At 44.5% G+C, this 20,475-nt stretch overlaps 2 protein-coding genes across 4 annotated transcripts; one reads left to right on the forward strand and one right to left on the reverse strand.

Annotated features, from left to right (window-relative positions):
• Positions 1 to 328: 328 nt before the first annotated feature.
• LOC130517360 (MAM domain-containing protein 2-like) lies at positions 329 to 8,551 on the reverse strand. 2 transcript variants are annotated; one of them, XM_057019185.1, is made up of 15 exons: positions 8,365 to 8,551; positions 8,131 to 8,241; positions 6,799 to 7,082; positions 5,562 to 5,643; positions 5,290 to 5,427; positions 3,355 to 3,632; positions 3,179 to 3,272; positions 2,867 to 3,013; positions 2,426 to 2,542; positions 2,204 to 2,349; positions 1,786 to 1,882; positions 1,378 to 1,536; positions 973 to 1,226; positions 728 to 812; positions 329 to 593 (listed from the first exon to the last, which is right to left on the reverse strand). In XM_057019185.1, exons 1-15 carry the CDS (start codon positions 8,393 to 8,395, stop codon positions 547 to 549), a joined length of 2,070 nt encoding a protein of 689 aa, XP_056875165.1. In that variant the 5' UTR covers positions 8,396 to 8,551; the 3' UTR covers positions 329 to 546. The 2 variants fall into 2 exon arrangements, with proteins under 2 accessions (XP_056875165.1, XP_056875164.1); XM_057019184.1 differs by having other exon boundaries at positions 2,204 to 2,352.
• Positions 8,552 to 9,828: 1,277 nt separating this feature from the next.
• LOC130517031 (amyloid-beta A4 precursor protein-binding family A member 1-like) lies at positions 9,829 to 20,414 on the forward strand. Of its 2 annotated transcripts, XM_057018591.1 has the most exons (14): positions 9,833 to 9,848; positions 9,925 to 10,074; positions 12,500 to 14,315; positions 14,804 to 15,097; positions 15,565 to 15,604; positions 15,809 to 15,954; positions 17,398 to 17,430; positions 17,618 to 17,704; positions 17,810 to 18,010; positions 18,386 to 18,565; positions 18,674 to 18,886; positions 19,058 to 19,177; positions 19,381 to 19,521; positions 19,832 to 20,414. In XM_057018591.1, the coding sequence occupies exons 3-14, from the start codon at positions 12,570 to 12,572 to the stop codon at positions 19,901 to 19,903; spliced, it is 3,273 nt and encodes a 1,090-aa protein (XP_056874571.1). In that variant the 5' UTR covers positions 9,833 to 9,848; positions 9,925 to 10,074; positions 12,500 to 12,569; the 3' UTR covers positions 19,904 to 20,414. The 2 variants fall into 2 exon arrangements, with proteins under 2 accessions (XP_056874570.1, XP_056874571.1); XM_057018590.1 differs by having other exon boundaries at positions 9,829 to 10,074.
• Positions 20,415 to 20,475: the final 61 nt, after the last annotated feature.

The following is a 20,475-nucleotide window of genomic DNA, read 5'->3' on the forward strand; positions in this document are numbered from 1 at the left end:
CCCAAGGTCACACCAGGCAATTATCAGGCAGGGAGCAGCAAGATCAGGGCCTGCTCCCGTGTATAAGGAGGAAAAGACTGACAATGTCACCTTCTTCTCATCCAGCATAGCGGTTACCCAACAGCACAATTTATCTGATTTTAAGACGACACAGTGGGTCCACAGTGGGTACGCTCCTGCTGAGGACAAATGTTGGGGCTATAAAACAGTCATTTTCACTGAAGCCACCTAAAACAATCTATCTTCAAAAAGCCAGATGTATAATCTCATCCAGATCATGTGACAGGAAGATACATAGCTGCTAATACGATTTAATCACGCTGAAAAATTAATAATATCCTCAGTTTATTTGACTAAGAAGCATTAACCTAATGCACATAAATGTAAAAAGTAAAGCTTGACACTTTTTTCAGCTACTGACCTAGAGTGCAGCCCAAAATTCCAGGTTCAACATGAGTTTAAACATGATTTTCTTAGGGAATATTCATATTTCATCACTTAACAAAACTAGAATTAATGCCTACTGCACAGCAACCAGCATGCCCCCTACTCAATCAGGTTGGAGGTTTCCACAGTGGCCGTAATCCCCGCGTCTGAAAAGGAATTAGAGGAGTCAGAACACTGGACGAAGAACTTCAAATTCTACATACACACCTGTATGTTTGTGTATAGACATATATACACACGTGTGTGTCCATATATGTGTGATATATACGTGTTTGTTTACCCTGACAGGGGCCGCTTTCCAAGACAATGTCGTCAATGGCAATGTCACTCCTCACGGATGCACCCCGTGTTGCTTCAAACACAATCTGAAATGGCGAGGAGAAATGCTGTCAGTGGGCTCCGTACTGTCAGTGACGTTCACCATCAGTTTGTGGCTGAAGACAACAGTGTGAGATCCTTTAGGGCCGTTTTGCAGCAGCAAATTCCAGCCTTTTCATCTACTCCCACGTTTTTCCCAACTCTTGCCTGATGCTGGCTGTCACACTGGAACTCCACTGTTGCTCTCAGCCAAGCGATGCTCTGTTCGCCGCTCTGTTGCCACAGCAACTGGTCCCCGCTGTCATATTTAAGGTGAACTTTGAGCTGTCCCGTGCCTGAGCCATACATGTGGTAATAAAAGTGCAGACACTGAGGCCCCCTGGAGCCCCTCAGTGGGCGAGACAGCAGCCGAATACTTTGACCAGGCAGCATGGTTGACGCCTCCATGTGCAGGTAGTGTCCTGTTGGCAGAAGCTGCTGTGATGAGTGAGCGCTAATAAGGTTTTATTGTATTTTGTACTTTACTGCATATAAATGTGATTTATTATGATTGAATTTTTACATCCCCGTGAATAAATTGTGCAGGAGAGCAGAAACAAAGCGTCTCATTACCCAGTCCTGTGGTGTGGTCTCCCCTGGGCCCAGTGTAGGAGGTGGGAGTGGGCCCTCTCCTCCGCTCCCAGTCTGCACCGTTGTCCTCCTTGTCCTGACTGTAATCACACAGGCTGCGTTCAAAGTCACAGTGTCCCGGGAGAACCGATGCCAACGACCCTGCAGCGGACAATCAATTAAGTATTTCACTTAGTAATAAAAAGTACGTTTAAAAAAACATTTCTGTCTAGATTTTGAATGAAATTTATGACTTCAATCAGTTTTTGCAAGTGGAATTTGGTCCAAAATTAAAGTCAGATGACCTTACAGATCCTATGGTAAAAATAAATACTAGTTTATTTTTCTGTAATAACATTAAGAAACTGTTGCTGTAGTGGATTATGGTGGTAACACAGTGCCACCTTCTACCTGTGGTCAGCTCGCAGTCTCCCAGCCTTAAGCTGACGTCATCCAAAGCCACAGATCCACAGTCCCAGATGCTCCTGCAGCTGCTGATGAAAACCAGCTGGATGGCAGAATCACACAAATAACTTACAGCAGTAACTTACATTTAGTATCCTATAGTTCCATTATAACAACCAGTGTGTAGATATAAAAACAAAAAACAGAACCTAATGGTGCTTAATAACTCATTGGTGGATTAGTATTCTTATACTACTCAGCACTATTTTATTTATTGATTTGATAATGGATTATTATCATTCATGGTACATTCAAAAAGTTTGAACACAGTTTTGGTGAAGACACTTTGTGCTGTGCTGGAAATAAAAATGCATTTCCTTCTGTTTTTATGTATTTTCTGATTTTTCTTTATTCTGGTGCTGACCTTTGCAGGCCATGACGTTTGAAAGGTGACATCTGCTGCGATCCAGATTCCTCTGGACTTCTCCCCCTGCGTCCAGATCTTCTCCTGGATGTTGCTTTGCAGCTGCTGCAGATACACCACGAGGGCGCTGTCTGTCTGGTTGAACCCTGCTGTTAAATTAAATCTGGCTCACGTCAAATCACAGTAAATCTGACCCTGAAACTAATATTATTTACCACTAACCTCTCAGGGAGAAGTAGAATCTCAGGCAGTACTTCATGTTCCCAGGTAGAGGTGGACCAAACAGACGACTCATGTAACCAGAGCGGTTGGACTGGGAATGAGCCAATAGGAAAGATCCTGGGAAAAAAAGACAATAAGCATTCCTTATCCATTAAAAATACTTGATTTCAGCTTGATTGACTATTAATTTTTGATCAAATTGGGTAAAATTTCAAAAATGATTTATCTCGCCTCATTTAAAGTACAATATTATCCTAGTGAAGTCATTTAAAACACCTAAAATGAAAAAAAATGCTAATTTGCAAGTGATCATATGATGCTTTCTTTAGCCAGAACACCAAACATGGATGAAACAACTTTATCATATGCAGATTTTGCCTCTTTGTAAATGTTAATGATGTAAGCACATTAATTCTAAATCTATCACAGAGAATAGCCCACCTGCCCCTGTGGTGTGGTCTCCATTCTGAAATATGTTGGGCTTCACCGATATGCTCCTCCATGACGACCCCTCCACTTTGTCCAGGGTGTAGTGGCAAAGACCGGACTCAAAGTCACAGGTGGCGACGGCTGGGTCAAAGGGTGGCTCTGGGGTACAAGTTTCATATTTTTATACGATTACACTTCTGAATTCTGGATGTTGTTGGTCAATTTTAAAACATAAGTCATTTTTAGAATGAATGATACATTTACTGCCCGTTAGCATATTCACACCTCATTTTATGACAGTGAGATATTGTGGCTGCAGCTCACCACTGTCTGTGCTGCAGAACTGCGGAGAGAAGGAAATGTCATCAACTGCAACACGCCCACCACTCGGACTGTTGAAGGCCACTTCAAAAACCACCTGGGGAGACAGACATGGCAGCAAGCCAGCAGATGAAAACGCTGAAATAGAACCTGTGTGAACCTGGCACGTTCATATTGACCTGGACGGAGTATGGTGCCTTCAGGTCCACCTGAACAGGCACCCATTCACTCAGCGTCCCACCCCAGTCGCTCTGGTTCTGTGCTTCTGCCCTCCACAGCTCCTGGTACTGACCCATGGAGTCCCTGGTGAAAACAGAGAACATGTTCCCTCTCTCCTCACTTCGCTGGTACTGAAAACTCAGGCATCCGGACAGGGGAACGGTCGTCATCGGCGACACCAGCTTGGCCACTTCTTTAAAAGTCTTGGCATGGACAGAGTCTACGTACATCAAGTGACCTGAGAGGGAGGTCGCAGTCAGCCAGGTGCCTGACCTGAATCTGGAATGGAACTGTTTACAATATCCATCCATCCATCCATCCATCCACCCATCCATCCATCCATCCATCCACCCATCCATCCATCCATCCACCCATCCATCCATCCATCCATCCATCCATCCATCATCCATCCATCCATCCATCCATCCCCCATCCATCCATCCATCCATCCATCATCCACCCATCCATCCATCCACCCACCCATCCATCCATCCATCCATCCATCCACCCATCATCCATCCACCCATCCATCCATCCATCCACCCACCCATCATCCATCCATCCATCCATCCAGCCACCCATCCATCCATCCATCCATCCACCATCATCCACCCATCCATCCACCATCCATCCATCCACCCATCCACCCATCCACCATCCACCCATCCATCCATCATCAACCATCCATCCATCCATCCATCCACCATCATCCACCCATCCATCCAGCATCCATCCATCCATCCATCCACCCATCATCCACCCATCCATCCACCCATCCATCCATCCACCATCATCCATCCATCCACCATCCACCCATCCATCCATCCATCCATCCATCCACCCATCCACCATCCATCCATCATCACCCATCCATCCATCCATCCATCCATCCATCCAGCATCCATCCAGCCAGCCACCCATCATCCATCCATCCATCCAACCAACCATCCATCCACCCAGCATCCAGCCATCCATCCATCCATCATCCATCCATCCATCCATCCATCCAGCCACCCAGCCATCCAGCCATCCATCCATCCATCCATCCATCCATCCAGCCAGCCAGCAGCCAGCCACCCAGCCACCCAGCCATCCAGCCTCCATCCATCCATCCCATCCACCCATCATCCATCCTCCATCCATCCATCCATCCATCCATCCATCCATCCATCCATCCATCCATCCATCCATCCATCATCCATCCACCATCATCCATCCATCCAGCCATCCATCCATCCATCCATCCATCCATCCATCATCCATCTATCCATCCATCCATCCATCCATCAACCATCCATCCATCCATCCATCCATCATCCATCCATCCATCCATCCATCCATCCATTCATCCACCCATCATCCATCCATCCATCCATCATCCATCCATCCATCCATCCAACCATCATCCATCCATCCATCCATCAACCATCCATCCACACATCCATCCACCCATCATCCATCCATCCATCCATCCACCCATCCACCCATCCATCCATCCATCCATCCACCCATCCATCCACCCATCCATCCATCCATCCATCCATCGACCCACCCATCCATCCATCCATCATCCATCACCCATCCATCCATCCATCCATCCATCCATCCATCATCCATCCATCCATCCATCCATCCATCCATCAACCCATCCATCCATCCACCATCCATCCACCATCCATCCATCCACCCACACATCCATCCATCCATCCATTATCCATCCATCCATCCATCCATCCATCGACCCACCCATCCATCCATCCATCCATCCATCCATCCATCCATCCATCCATCCATCCATCCATCCATCCATCCATCCATCCATCATTGATCACACCATAACACTACACTGCATGAAACAGTTTTTAACAACAAGGTTAGCTAGATCCAGATCTTACCGGTGTTGTTGTTGAAGGTGTGATCATTGGGAATGTTGTTGTGAAGGAGTTGGGTCCTGCCTCCCCCCACGTACCAGTTTAAGTTGGTGTTCCACTGATTACTGTATCCACACAGATGGGACTCCTCAAAATCACACTCTAGGGTAATCAGCAAAGAGTGGACATTAATGCAGAATCACATTATATAAACGCTGCTACACAAAATAATAAACACCTGTGCCATTATTAGGATGTGAAACATGTGTGAGTGAGTTACGTGTGAAATGTCTGACCCAGGCAATATCCAGGGATTATATGGATCTCGAAAATCGCCACGCTGTTCCCAGTCCCTCCAGGTTTACCTTCAATGACAATCTAAGCAACAACATGTTCAGTGAAATGGAGTTCCACAGCAATGACATCACAGAAGCTGGCCAACATGTGGTGAGTGGTCGAGACCGCATCCATAGAGGACAGGTGTTCATTTTCAAAATAATGGTGGGGTTTGCTTCAAAATTATGTATAAAAAGAAATAAAAAGTTACACTGAAACAGAACCACATGAAAATGGTGATTCCTGCTCCACCGATCTTTATGTATTGGATAAGTGCTGACTGATTCTGAAGTTGTTTGCAGGAATACTAAATTTAAAAGGCTAAACTTCTGAGTGGAAAGCTTCACACCATAAAAAGACATTTAATAAAGCTGCATTCAAATGTAGAAACATGCTTAAAATGCACATTTACATGATTTACCTAGTTACTTGGGATTCATTAACTTTATTTCTCAATGAAGTCATAGATGAACTGTTCATCACTTCACATTTGAGGAGCCTGGAAATGCTGGAACAAAAGAAAATAAACCACTGACCTATTTTTTTTTTTCATTCTGGATTGAAACATGTTTATGTGCCGAGAGGCCCAAGGTGCAGACTTGTCAGAGTCATCTCCATCTCTGCACATAACCTAAACATATGCATACAGACATTCCCTGCTGTTTCGCTGTAGTGAGTGAGTGTGTGTGTGTGTGTGTGTGTGTGTGTGTGTGTGTGTGTGTGTGTGTGTGTGTGTGTGTGTGTGTGTGTGTGTGTGTGTGTGGGGACATCTGCGAGCTGTTTCTTCACACACCTCTTAATGGCCTCAATTTGGCCCGCATGGTTAGCGTCACCCTGCATATGTCTGCTCTCTAGCATGGCGGTATCGAATATCTGCAGCACAAATGTGTTTTAACCAAGAAGGGCTGCAAAGTCAAACGCAAGAAAGCTGGAAAGTTTTAAATCTGTGAAGTCAATTTTCTCAGTTTTTCTATGGGATTGTCTTTATAAAGCTGCGGGCTTACAAAAATCTAGGTATCAAACCAAGGATCCCAGGCAAACACTCGGCTGTGATTGGTTTTTGGATTCAAAAGGAAGGAACAGAGAGGATCTACGGTCACAACTGAAGCACACTTAACAAATTTGTGTTGGAGCAGAGATGGTTGGGCGTATACATTTTCTGGGTTTAGTAACGTAAAATAAAATAACAAAAAGTACCTTGTAAGGTTCAGTGTTGTTCTGAAGGTCCATGCTGGAGACGACCCAGCTTTCCGAGGTGGTCTGGCTGCTCCAGAGAGGTTTATCAAAGCTCTTTCCCTCGGTGCGTTGCAGGACTTCCAGACTTCCAGAACCAACGATCTGGTAAACCAGCCTCAGGCAGCTCCACTCGCTGTACTCCAAAACGGGGCTGAGCAGCACTCCTGTGAGCTCATGCTGTGGTGCAGCATCTTCACCGCTCTCTTCATAGTCATCAGTGAGAGCTCCCACTGCAACAAACCGGCCTGCAACAGGGAGTTTTCACAGATTATAGCTAACATTAAAACATTATCGCTAACAGATGCTCAGTCACTGTGAGCTGTGCAGTGGTGCTTTTCCCTTTAAAAATGGTTTTGAGTGATAATCATTTTGTAAAAAGTTGAAATAAAAACCTAAATGTGCAAAATGTGGTCTTGTGTTCATACATTGGGTACAACAGCAGTTAAGAACCACATTCAAGGAAATTCAAAACTCTCCCTGGCATGACTTCCCTAACAGCCACACATTACAGAAAGGAAAAAGAACTTAATGGAAGAACACTATTAACTATGCTGCCCTTTTACAAGGAGCTGTAGGCAGGAGCAACAGGAACAACAACATTGCTGTGGTTCTTGACTTTAAGAACCACCGAGCAAATTCTCAATAAATGCGTAATTTGTCAGATGAGAGCAGGGATTTGGATGCTAGGAGGACGTAGCTTTTTTTATGAATTACAGATGGTTTACTGCATCAATACACAGGGAAACAACAACAATAATGATATATCTTTCCAACATTAGGCTAATCACCTCTCAATAGTTAATATACAGAAAATAGATTCTAATCATCGATATGCCATTAAGACATCAAGGTAAGGATGTTCACATGCTTAGTGTGTGCATGTTGTGATTCAATCTAGGCTGAAACTTGAGTTAATTTCTCAGCAGCCAGACCAGCTTTGGGCTAGACTCACCACATTTTATTTCTTTTTGATGCATCGTTTATCTGGCAAGCCTTTTTTGTTTGAGCAGATAAGCCTTCAAAGAGGATACTGCTGCGCCAAGATGCCTGTGAGGTTTATTTGAACATCCGCCGTTTTGTAACAACTTTTCAGAAAAGCAGAAAGAATGCAATTCCAGAATGCCGAATTTGCCATGTGACTGACTCCAGATGCTACATATAGGGCATGACTGGACACCAGATGTGTTGCTGTTCACCAGTGTTGGACACTGTCAGGACCAAAGTAATGACAACGCTACAGGTTAAAAAATGATGAGGTCTGCTGTTCTATACACAAACAAAGCATTCCAATACCGTCTTTGTGCAGGCGCCAGGTAATAAGTTCACCATCTGATGTGTAGCCACAGGTGCTGGACTCAAAGTTGCAGGAGCCTAGCAGGAGCTGACTGTGAGCCTGGCCAATGGCTTTGGGCAAAGAGGAAAAACAAGCGGGGAACCAAATGGTAAGTATGAATCAAAGCAGCTGGCATTAATGCAGACATGATCTCATTCTTTACACAACCCTAACAAGCACCAAAATGTACTCACCAGCAAAAATCAAGAGGTACAATTGAAGCATCGCAACTTCGACCGGAAATAAATACCTGGTCTGCAGGGGGAAACAAAGAGAACAATAAAAGCAGTTTTAAATGGTTGTGTCTTCTGGATGAGGTCTCTGCAGCTCCAAACTGGAGGCACACTGCAGCCCCTCACTGTAAAGTCGGAGTGACCTAATAGCAGAGGGTGGAGGAGGAGAGTTATGAGAGTGGACGGGAGAGGAGGAGGAGGAGGGCGGTGGGTGATGAGCTGGTGGTAGCTTGGGAGAGCCAAAATGGAAAATGGCAGCTGGGGGAATGGGAAGAGGAGTAAAGGACAGAGGAGGAATGACAATGAAATCACGAGAAAAGATACATTTTCCCTCCAATCTGAGGAATAAAACCTCTAAATTTGACTTTACCAACTGTTGACGGAAAATGTTCACATCCTTATGACGTCAGGAGGAGGTGAACGGTTGTTGTCTGTGAGTAAAAGTAACACAAACTGTTGAAACCACATGGTGTGCTTGTGCCACAATCACCTGGATCCATTGTGTGCCAATAAAGCTGCAGCTGTGCCGAAAAACCCACCTTCGTTGAAAGCTGAACCAGATGTGTTGCACGTCTGTCTGGCCCGGGGTCAATGTTTACAAGGACATATAGTCAGTTTTCATCCTGTTCTGCATGGACAACATGGAGCTTTTCCATGTCATGTGATATGACACGGCATTGCTACGGTTAGCTAGCAGTTATTCCTTTACATGAACTACAAGAACAATCTAATCCAGCACAGGATTAACTAGAATAAGTCAATATTTCAACCAAACTGCCAGCAAAAGAAGGACTCACTGTACTTTGTAACAGCCAAATATTACTTTTCATAGGCATTTTGGGAAAACTGCTCAACATCAACCTCTCCTAATCAATGTTTTTGTTTTTTGTTTTTATCTTTTCATCTTATCTTAAACATCACAATATTACCTAGTTCTCTGAAGATGAACTGAATGTGACTCCTCACTACAAAAGGAAAAAGAGAGTCCGATTCTACGGATGTTTTAACTGTACCTCGGTTCTGTTACTATCATCTGTTTATCCCGTGGGTTGCCATGGTACCAGGTCTGGCTATAGTGTGAGGCTCCGGGCAGGGGGATGTTTTTAAACATGTCATTATCAAGGTAAAATTATTTTACACATTTATTTTTTTAATCAGCCTCAGTCTGAACACTCACAACATGCAATGTTTAATCATTAAACTGATTCCACAAAAACTAGTACCGGTATTACAAGTAGCATTACTAGTAATACTAGTCATATTCTTAATCAGATCAGTGTGTGTGTGTGTGTGTGTGTGTGTGTGTGTGTGTGTGTGTGTGTGTGTGTGTTTTCCATGGGATTTTCAAGGATAGATAACAAATGCTCACTTGAGGTTGTCAAACTAGTGAAAAGGGAGACTTGACCGCCGCCCAACTGCGCATGCGCGCTGGCGGCAGGTCGGAGGTAAGCGCCGCCGCATCAGCAGCGTTTGTAAAGGCGCTTTTGTGCATCACTAATCCGCTCTGATGTCACGCTGCAGAAGGAGGGGCCCAGCCCTTTAATCAGAGCCGGTTGTCTGGAGAGCCAAACTGAGCTAAACCGAGCCGAGCCGAGCGAGCAGGCATGGGAGCGGGGATGCAGAGCAGCGGAGCCGCAGCCGGATCCAGGCCCCTCTCCCTCTGACAGACAGGTCAATATCGATTCTATATGCATTTTATATGATATAATCTAGAGTAGCAGCGGGGACGCATTTAGAAAGATGACAGTTCGCTACAACTATTTTACTCCAAAATGTGAGGAGATACAGATACGGGACTGTGATTCCCCAATTGGCATTATTTCTAGACCAGCCAGTGAGATCAAAAATAAAAGCGTCAGCCAATTTGGACACTTGTCATTGCGTTTCCGCTTGCAGCTCCATGTATGTGGGTTATTAATGCATCTTAATATGGAGCCTATATGTGCAGTATAAAGGCGGGGGTGAAAACACGCATTCAAATGAACAGATGGCGACGCTATAGGGAAATATAGTGTTATTATTGTCCCACTATAGTCTCTCCTGCTCAGTAAACCCTGAATCCATGGGGGCATCTAAGTGTTGTATAGATTTGGTTGAAGTGTGTGTGTTTACCTTCTTCATTCTATGGCTCATAAACTATGATGATCATAAATGAACTACAATACGCTCTGTAGTAGTGTGACACCAACAGAATCACATGCTTTAGATGCTTAAATGCTTCATACTGAATTATTTACAAAATATTTAAAGTTTAACATAGCCCATCTAACTAGGATTTCAGGAAGGGCAATCTACCATAATGTCAAAACCCTCACAAACAAGCCACAGATTGCAATGTGTGATTATTACTACCCCCCCCCCCCCCCCCCCCCCCCCCATAGCACAAGTCCCAATCCATAAATGACAGAAATAAACATAAAGAAATGTTCGTATACTCTAGCTATGAGTCAGATGTATCATTACTGCAAGAGTAAAGGCTGATATAGATGAAGTAGGGTCGTTGACCCCTCCGTCCTTCCTGTGGTCGTAACACACTGAAATGTTCAGAACACAAGTGTTTGCTCTTGATCCTTCGCTCCTTAAGTCACAACACTACAGGATGTTCAAACGAATGATGATGTAATCACCAGTGAAGGTCTTTGCAAGTACTTAAAGCACACGTGTGTTGTTGTTGTCCTTCTGTACTTGTCTGTTGGAATAGGATCTCTGAGCTAATGGGCTGCTACACGCTCCACCCAGCAGCTTTCCCTGTCGTCTGGCAGATGGAAGCGTTCAGGCTTGTGTATTTACTGATGGGCAACCAGGGCCATCTGTGATCCCGGCTACCACACCACTCCTTAGCTCTTGTTCCATCCAGTCCTAAAAAACAGACAGAGAGGGGCTTTGTCCAACTTTGACAGTCCTCCTTCACTCCTGTCACATGTACAGCATCAACATGAACCTTTTCTATACCCTCCTTCATGTTGGCAATACATGTGTGTATCAGTGAGAAATATTATTACTGACTAACAATGCTATAAGAAATCAAGACAAGAATCTAGTCATCCAAATGCAGTCAAATGTCACAACTTGAATAGCTTAAACATTCATAGTGTAAAAGGTTTTTGCTCATAAACTGTTTTCAAATTTAATATTAAGATTAAATATTGGAATATAGTGTCTATGCTAACAGTTTTCTAGTAGTCATCATTACACTAGGTGTTTCTTATACACCTAACCAGACATTCTGTAAACACTTGTAAATTGTTTTAATCTGTAATATGGGCTAAATAAACATAACCTGGAGTGCTGTTAGCATTTCATGTGATTCTTAATATAAAAGCTTTCGCTTTTAACAATAGCGAGTCGTGGTTTCTTAGAGGATTCCGCGTGTTCGTGATACTTTGCAAGATTTCCTCAGACATTGTAAGTCTTGTCATATCAAATGAATATCCTAACGGGCACGAGCATGTTCATTATTCAGATCACCTCCTAGTGCGCGTCTTTCTGTCAGGTCATCTGATAATCGGGAGACGTCCCTCTTTATCCATCCACCCTGCCTCCTCCTTTTCCGTCTTCCCAGCATGTGCCATCTGCCAGCTGCAAGTGGATGGATGCAACGCAGATTAAAGTGCCCTGCACACCCAGACCAATCCCCGAGGATTTAGGGTTTCACTACTAGCAATATAGAGCCAGGGAGCGGGAAGCCTGCACTCAGCAACATTGCTCTAATATTACAGAATAATTGAGTGACCTTTTTAAGAGAATCTAGGAGTAGGCTTGATGACCAGCAGAAAGTTTCTAGTTGTCAATGGTTTTATTTCCATTTACTTCCCCCTGTTTTGATGGTCTGTTCTCTTCAGACTGATGTGTCTGGTCTTTGTCATCGTCATTCATGTTGTGCTGGTGAGTGGGCCAAGAGCCACTGGAGTGCCTGGAGCTAGTCTTAGCTGATACACAAACGCAGTATGAATATGAAAGATTCGTAATTATGATACCCACTGATGTGTTCTGCTTTGAGTCATAGACCAAGGATGAAGACTGTCGGTGTTTCATCAGCGATGCCTCACATGCAAGAGATGTGACAATCGTAATAGTTGGCTGTCTCTTCTCGCAGACTGTCCATGACGAGGGATTGAAACAAGAGGAGCGTGTTCTGAAGATTGGAGTAGGATCACGGCTCAGCCATGAACCGCAACTATCAAAGAGACACATCCGGGGAACCCAACGGAACAATCTCTGGGGAACCTCCTGCCCGTCGTTCCTGGCGGCCATGTCAGATGGTTAACCAGGATGGGGAAGTGAATCCTCATCATCACCACCACCATCATGCTCATCACCACCCACCTCACCACAACCATCCCCCAGCAGGACGCGGACCAGCTCGCCATCATCGGCGACATTTTTCAAGTCAGGGACAGGCTCAGAGCCAGGCTCAGAGTTTTGGTCTTGTCCCAGTAGTTGCTCCATCACGGCCAGATTTTGGCTCGAGTCGAGATACCAGCGCTCATCGTGGCCAGCAACCCCGTCCTGCTGTCACCCGTTACCGTCGCCATGGTGATCCTAACCCTAGGCCGAAGCATCACAGGCGGCGGCAGCCAGTTGCTGAGACGCAGGCCTCCTTTGTTGATGAAGGCCCAGTTGATGTCCAGGCACAGTCACAAACCACAGTGGATCCAGTGACAGAGGACAGGGGACTTCCTCACCAGACTCCTGTTGCTGTGGTAACCCCCACTCACCTATCTGCTGACGCTTCAAAGAATAACGTGCAAAGTCCTCCTGAGACAGAGGAGAATCACCAAGAGATAAAAAAGGACTACGACCAGGAAAAGGTGGAGGAGAAAGAGGAAGAGAAAGATGAGGCCGAGCATTGCACAGACCCCTGTTCACCAACGCGTCGCTCAAGCTGTGGCAAAGATGACATCCTAGCAGACACTGACAGAGCGGACGAACACGTGGAAAAGGCTGGCGAAGACGTATTGAATGACATCGATGCAGACGCTCACAAGTGTGAAACCACTGATCTGTGTTCTGATACCGAGAGCGCTGCCTCGCTCAGCATGGACGGACCTCTCCACAGCCCACCACCACTCCACTCACCAACCCCTCCATCTTCTCCTGATGTTCCACATTTTCCCAAAATGGACCACTTCAGCGAGGACACCAGTTTGAGCACTTTGCCTGACATCGACCCGCTACCAGAAGATGACGAGGATTACTCTGAATCATGCTCTCTGTCTCAGCTAACCTCTGGCTCAGAGTCTTATCCAAAAACCTATGCAGATTTCTGTTTAGAATCCTACCAAAAATCACACCCTGAGCCTGTTTTTGAAACTCAATCAGAGCCCAAAGCTCCCAGCTCTTTTCCTGAGCCCCTTATGACCTCCTACCCTGACCTACACGTAGAACCTCAAAAGCAGTCTGTTTGGAGGATTGCACCTAATGAGTCTCAGCAAACCTTTAGCAGGAATAGACTTGAGAATGTACAAAAAGACCCTTTGTCATCCCCCGCCCAGGGCTGTCAGTCTGCCGGGAGACAGGGAAGAGATCAGGGTCCACTTCCCTCCCCTGTCGATTGCTCTGTGGGCTGCCGGTTGCACCACTATGATGGGAAGTCTGACAGTGAAGGTGATAGTGCGTGCAGCAGCCCTGTGACCAAAGGTCGCAGATATGCTGTAAAAAAAGTAGAAACCTGGGAACAGAGGCCCAGTGAGGTGGAGGAACAGCAGGACCGAGCAGGGGAAGGTCCAAAGGACTCGGGAGATGCCATCACTATTGCGATTAAAGACATTAGGAGCGCTATTGAGGAAGTAAAGATTAAGGCTGTTCGCTCCCCCTACACTCCCGATAAGCCTGAGGAGCCCATTTGGGTGATGAGGCAGGAAGTCAGCCCCACAGAGGATGTGCAGCCACTGCAGACCGCAGCCAGCCAGGTAAGTCTGAACCGGGTTTTTCCTTTATTGAAAAAACGATATATTTTTTTAGAAGACAATACAATATAGTGACAGTGTGTCATCTTTCTGGTGATTTACACTTTAAGAAAAGCAGAGTTTGGAAATAGCTTTACTAATATCTGGGGCATACGTAACTGAACCCTTTTTATTTGCACTCACTGTAAATAAAAGAAAGTGGCTCCTGATGTGCAGCTGGTCCCACATCCCTGCACCAGCATGTAATAATGGGGGGTGGAGCTGTTTAGGTTATTTACATCTCACTAAAATGCAAAAATGTGCACTTTTTTGAAGCAAACAAACCCCTCAGTGTATGTTTGAATAGCCATCTAACAAATGTGGGGGGGAAATGCTTTTTGGGATGTAAATAGCCATATTGAGGAGACTTTTGGAGTACACAAAAAAGGGTTGTGCTATAATCATGTAGATAGTAGCTGTTCAAATCTATCTTCTTCTCATTCCTCTCTCAGACTTCTCCTCGCTCCCCCTCACAGTCTGAGACTGCGTTCCGCTATGTCTCAGATCCAGCCGAAGAGTCAGTTAGCCCACTGAAAGCGGGGTCATCCAGAACCTTTCACCCTCAGCAATATCATCATCAACAGCAGTCGCAACATCGCCATCACCCACGTCATCATTCGCAGCAAAGAAACACCGTCAGGCCACCTCAGCCGTACCCGCACCCGCAGCCCAGTCAGCACCAGAAACATCTGCACCAACAGCAGCCTCCTCTGCAGCCGCCCCCGCAGCAGCCGTCTGTCCAGGATGTGAGAAGAACGTACATTAACGACATTCATAGAAAGCAGATATTTAGTCATATAAATTGTATCAGAAAGTATCAAAATAATTCCTCTAAGGATTGGAACTTAGCAAACTAACAGAACATAAAGGTGTGATGATCCATGCATCTTTCTGAGAACATTCCTTCTTTAAATTATTTTTATTTTTAATTCCAAAGATGGAAGATCTCAGATTAGCCAAATGTGCTGTACATGGGTTCCTGCAACTAAGTCAGTGGAAACATTTAATAGTCAACTCCTGTTTATTATTACATTAGAAATATTTTGATGTATTGCAAAGACTATAGGTGATGTAGACTGGTGTCTGTTTATCCTGCAGAAGCTAAAAAGCTGGCAGTTTTGTTCCTTTCAGGATTTTAGCCATTTGGCAGAATACTGCAGGCGGAGAATATTCTGGAAATCCCTAAACACGTGTATTCCTTCTGCCTTTTCAGATTCATCGATCCGTCTCACAGTTACCAACGTTTGTGGATGGCAAGTGGGCTTTTTGATCTCTTATTCCAAACTGTTTTGCAGCACGTATCTGTATCATTCTGTCTGCATCTGTTGTTTGTTTCTGGCTGCCCAGTTTGCTACAGAAATGTACAGTTAGAGATATTAACCAGCATTAATTCAAAAGTTGCTCATTAAACATTAGCACCTACCTGTGCCCTAACAAAAAGTTTGTGGTCCATTCAGTGCCGGGTCCATGTGACCCTGAAGACCTCGTTGATGGCATCATCTTTGCAGCAACCTACCTGGGCTGCACCCACCTGCTGTCAGAGAGGACACCCACAAAGAGCGCCCGCATGCAGCAGGCCCAGGAGGCCATGAGCAGAGTGAGGGTGAGAGCAAACCACAGACTGGCTGCTGCCGTTTTAGTCCAGCAAATACCTGTCAATTATGTCAATATGAAGCATCGGAGTGACCAAATAATGTGCCACATTATTAAGGGGAAGAATCAGTCATGGCGCACATTTTAAAACAGCTCTTGCTATAACACTTTAGATTAATACGGTCTTTCAAGCACTGAAACATTTTAGCCCAGGGAAGAGAATTTAGATTGTGCCTGGATGTGTGTGTGTGAATGGAGTGTGTTGTGAGTGACAGCGACGGTGCCTGTCAGCCTGATTTGGAGGGACGGATGGATAATTGGCAGTGATGCAATGGAAGCCGTCTTCACAGTTGTATATTTTTAAACTCTCAGCAGGCTATACAGCCCCGGGGGCAAAATGGCCCCTGTTTGTGCACAATGCATCATCCACAGATCACTGCTCCCATCCACAGTTTATGGGCTTTTCTCTGCAGCTCCTTTTCACTGTTACATAATGTCTTGAATGAGACTTTAAAGCCTTAGGGACTCTTTTTCTTGCAAAAGTAAAGGACACAAACAGGGATTTAAATGTTTCTCAGTTCTATAAATAATGTTCACAGTGACTTTCCTGAAAAGAGCAGTTTTAGTTGTAAAGCAGCACAGGCTGACCAAAGAAGGTAAAAGTGAAAAGCTGAAACCGTGTGGTGAGCAACGGTTCCATGATGTCATCTGAATTAAGGGCTGAGGTGGGGTAAAGCTGGACAAGTTGCCAGTCCTTCAGTCCTACCAATAATCCAGGTATTATCTTAGACAGGAAGTAGCATTTAAAAAGCTAATGACAAGGAAAATCAAAATGAAAAACAGCAGAATTCCATATATTCAATATTTTTTAAATTTTAGAACATTTTGGCAGGTTTAAATGTCTTGAATGCAGTTAAATCTAAAAACAAAAGGCTTTTTACTGCACTTTTTCATTGTATGTGGGCTGTCTTGGTTCCGCCATCACTAAAACAGTCACAGGGAACATGTTCTTCCATCCTCAGCAGCAATTCAACTGAACTCCCAGCTGAGTTGTCTTAACCTAAGATTTTCCTTTTATTTTTAATGGCAAAAAGAGAATGGAAACATTTACAGCGATGGTAAATAATATTATCACTTTCTGTCCTGTTAAATTCTTTCTGTGGGAAGAAAAGCACATGGTTAAACATTAAAGATCCAAATCTTTTTTGGTTTGTGACAGCAACACATGGGGTCTTATCATCTTTCTTTGGGGGACATTGTGTCACATTGATGAAGAGGAAAATGTTTTGTGCATAGGCCATAGGCAGCGTGCTGCCTTTACACATGATTGACAGCAGCATCAGCCTCCTCCTGCACATGCTCACCACGTACCTTTGAGGTCTTTCTGTCCCTTCATTTGGCATTTGTTGTTGTCCTGTTGTCCTGATTAATCTCTCCTCTGTGAACTCCGCAGGTGGCTCAGAAGCAGGCGAAGAACAGGAAAAAGGTATGGCGCTCTGCTGCTTCTGTCTTTATTCTCGTTTTCATCTTTATACCAGTTATACAGTTGTTCCACAAAAGGTCATGAGATCTATCTCCCGGTCGGCTCTTGACAGTTCTTGCTTTCTCTGCGTAACAAGTTTCATCGACTTGTTACTTCTGTTTGATCTGTTTGTTGCTGTTCGGCTGCACAGAGCCCTGACGGAGAAGCTCCCTCCACTGCCGAAGTCGATCTATTTATGTCTATGCAGAGGATCAAAGTCCTCGATGCAGACACTCAGGTAGTGACATGACAGGAATATCCCATAATTAGTCATTAATGGCCAAATTATTTCAAAACCTGTAGAAACAAAACGATATTTCACATGTTGTGTTTGTATCATCAGGAGGCTTTAATGGACCTGCCACTGAGGACGATCTCCTTCATAGCTGACATCGGCAACATGGTGGTTCTGATGGCGCGGGGAAAGATGGTGCGGTCCCGGAGCGCGCAGGACAGCCTGGAGAACACGGCTGAGCAAACTAATATGAGCCACGATGACAGGCGTCTATACAGGATGATCTGCCACGTCTTTGAGTCGGAAGACGTGAGTTAAATACGAAGACAGTGAAAGAACCTAACACGGGATTTAGTGATTGACGTGCTAGCAAGCAGAAACCAGACTGGCTGGGGGGTATGAAGTTTGGCTAATTGATATTTCTTGGATTCCAGTCCTTTATAGTCTGTTTGAGTCACTCTGGATTTGAACTTGCGCTGCGTTTTTACCTAGAAATGTCCAGTCTTTCCTCCAAAACTGAAATTATTCACCAGATGTTGGTGACTCCAGCTAAAAAAAAAAGAAAAAAAAAAAAGAATTTTCATGCTTTTTTCAGTTTACTTTTTAAAAATTTGTTGTGGGGTGAAGCCAAGAAAGATTCCCGTCCAAGTGAACGTCCCATGTGTCCCGTCCTGTTCCTGGCAGGCCCAGTTGATCGCCCAGTCCATCGGTCAGGCCTTCAGCGTTGCCTACCAGGAGTTTCTGAGAGCCAACGGCATCGACCCCGAGGACCTGAGCCAGAGGGAGTACAGTGACCTGCTCAACACTCAGGATATGTACAACGAAGACCTCATCCACTTCTCTAAATCTGAGAACTGCAAAGATGTAAATGAGCCAGCAGATGGCATCCTAATCTGTCACAGTAACTCCAGTTTGGCACCACGAGGTTCAGAATCACAAAGATGAGCCACAAACAGATGTGCATCCTTGCAGGTTTACATTGAGAAACAGAAAGGAGAGATCCTGGGCGTGGTGATTGTGGAGTCAGGCTGGGGCTCCATCCTTCCCACCGTCATCATTGCCAGCCTGATGCATGCTGGGCCAGCGGAGAAATCTGGGAGACTCAATATCGGCGACCAGATCATGACGGTTAACGGTACGAGTCTGGTGGGGTTACCGCTGAGCACCTGCCAGAGTATCATAAAGGTTTGTTTCTGCTCTCACTTTTAGAGATTTTAACCCCTTTTTAACCCTTTCCCATACCTCACCTTTATCACATTTAAAGTATTTTCTTGAGCAACTCTGTTTCTCTCCTATTCTCTTACTTGAAATAAATTCAAAAGGAAAAGTCACTTTTACTGCACCTGCATCCCTCAGGGTCTTAAGTCTCAGTCCAGGATCAAGATGAACATCGTCAGGTGTCCCCCTGTTACCATGGTGCTTATTCGCAGGCCGGATCTCAGGTACCAGTTGGGCTTCAGTGTCCAGAATGGCATTGTGAGTATGAATGATCATCACAACACACAAAGCTAAAAACAGCACTCTCTATATTTATATAGTCTATATAATTATTTCAACTTTCCCTTTTGAATTTCTAGTCAGGAAAATGTCTGAATATATTCAGGGGCAATAGACTCGGCATTAATACATCCATTCAAAACATATTAGACTAGAGCAAAAGTGCGACTGTGTGTTTGCAGATTTGCAGCCTGATGAGAGGAGGCATTGCTGAGAGAGGAGGCGTCCGTGTCGGGCATCGCATTATCGAGATCAACAGCCAGAGCGTGGTGGCGACGCCGCATGAGAAGATCGTTCAGATCCTTTCTAACGCCATGGGAGAGGTGGGAGGAGCCTCGTCACTGTGGGAAATCCAGATTAAGCTCATTGAAATGCCCAAACTTTTGATCTTGCTTGAGGTTTGGCTGTAATGAACCGATCAGCTGTGATCTACTCAATTTATTTTTAATTAATCAGCAAAATCTAGGGCATGACATGTTCATAATATTTAGAAGATAATTCACATTCTATATGCTTTTTGACCTAAAATCTCACAGAAAATCAAAGCAGAAGGAGTAGTGAATGTGTCACATGAATAGAGGATCCTCACTATGCTGTTTCTGACCTCTAATCATCACTTTTCCTTCGTTCCAGATCCACATGAAGACGATGCCGGCGGCCATGTACCGTCTGCTCACAGCACAGGAGCAGCCTGTCTACATCTGATCACACACACACAAACACACACACTTCTCAGTTGCTTTGAACACATGTGTCATGTTTCTTATCACTTTACTTGCCTTAATCTGTACAGTCCTGTCCTGTAAACATGTACGTCTACAGTATGACCTCGGAAGACAGATTATATCAGCAGGCAGCGTGTTATAGAGCGTTATAGTGACATCTTCTGTTTGACCAAAGACAAATAGTGGATACTTTTTCTTAGTTTGCAGAGTAAAGGAAGCTTTGGTGAAATATCTGAATGTAATCATGGTGGACCTATAAATGTCAAGAAGACAGAGGAAGTTTAAGTGTAAGATGACTGCATTCAACTCTGCTGGATAAAGAAAATAGTCGGAATTCTGTCATTTTCTTCAAAAACTTACAATAAAATGCAACATAGTTTATAAAATATTTAAACATATCTAAGATGATGATTTTTGGATTTTATTTATTATTGTATGTACTGGCTCATTCAGTTTAATAAAATGCACACAAAATGTGTTCTTGACTTTCATACATGGGTTTTCCTTATTGCAGGAACACAAGTACTGACTATTATGGGATATTAGGATTAG

This window comes from Takifugu flavidus, chromosome 20 (genome assembly GCF_003711565.1).
Source record: "Takifugu flavidus isolate HTHZ2018 chromosome 20, ASM371156v2, whole genome shotgun sequence".
Classification (NCBI taxonomy): Eukaryota; Metazoa; Chordata; class Actinopteri; order Tetraodontiformes; family Tetraodontidae; genus Takifugu; species Takifugu flavidus.

Coding starts and splice junctions, on each gene's coding strand:
- LOC130517360 (XM_057019184.1), bottom strand. CDS start 8,395: ATGCTTCAATTGTACCTCTTGATTTTTGCTG. Junction 2,543..2,866: donor AGACCACACCACAGGGGCAG/GTGGGCTATTCT, acceptor TTTTTTTCCCAG/GATCTTTCCTATTGGCTCAT. Junction 1,883..2,203: donor AAACGTCATGGCCTGCAAAG/GTCAGCACCAGA, acceptor TCTGCCATCCAG/CTGGTTTTCATCAGCAGCTG.
- LOC130517031 (XM_057018590.1), top strand. CDS start 12,570: ATGAACCGCAACTATCAAAGAGACACATCCGGGGAACCCAACGGAACA. Junction 15,098..15,564: donor AGCAGCCGTCTGTCCAGGAT/GTGAGAAGAACG, acceptor CTGCCTTTTCAG/ATTCATCGATCCGTCTCACA. Junction 18,011..18,385: donor ACGTCTTTGAGTCGGAAGAC/GTGAGTTAAATA, acceptor TGTTCCTGGCAG/GCCCAGTTGATCGCCCAGTC.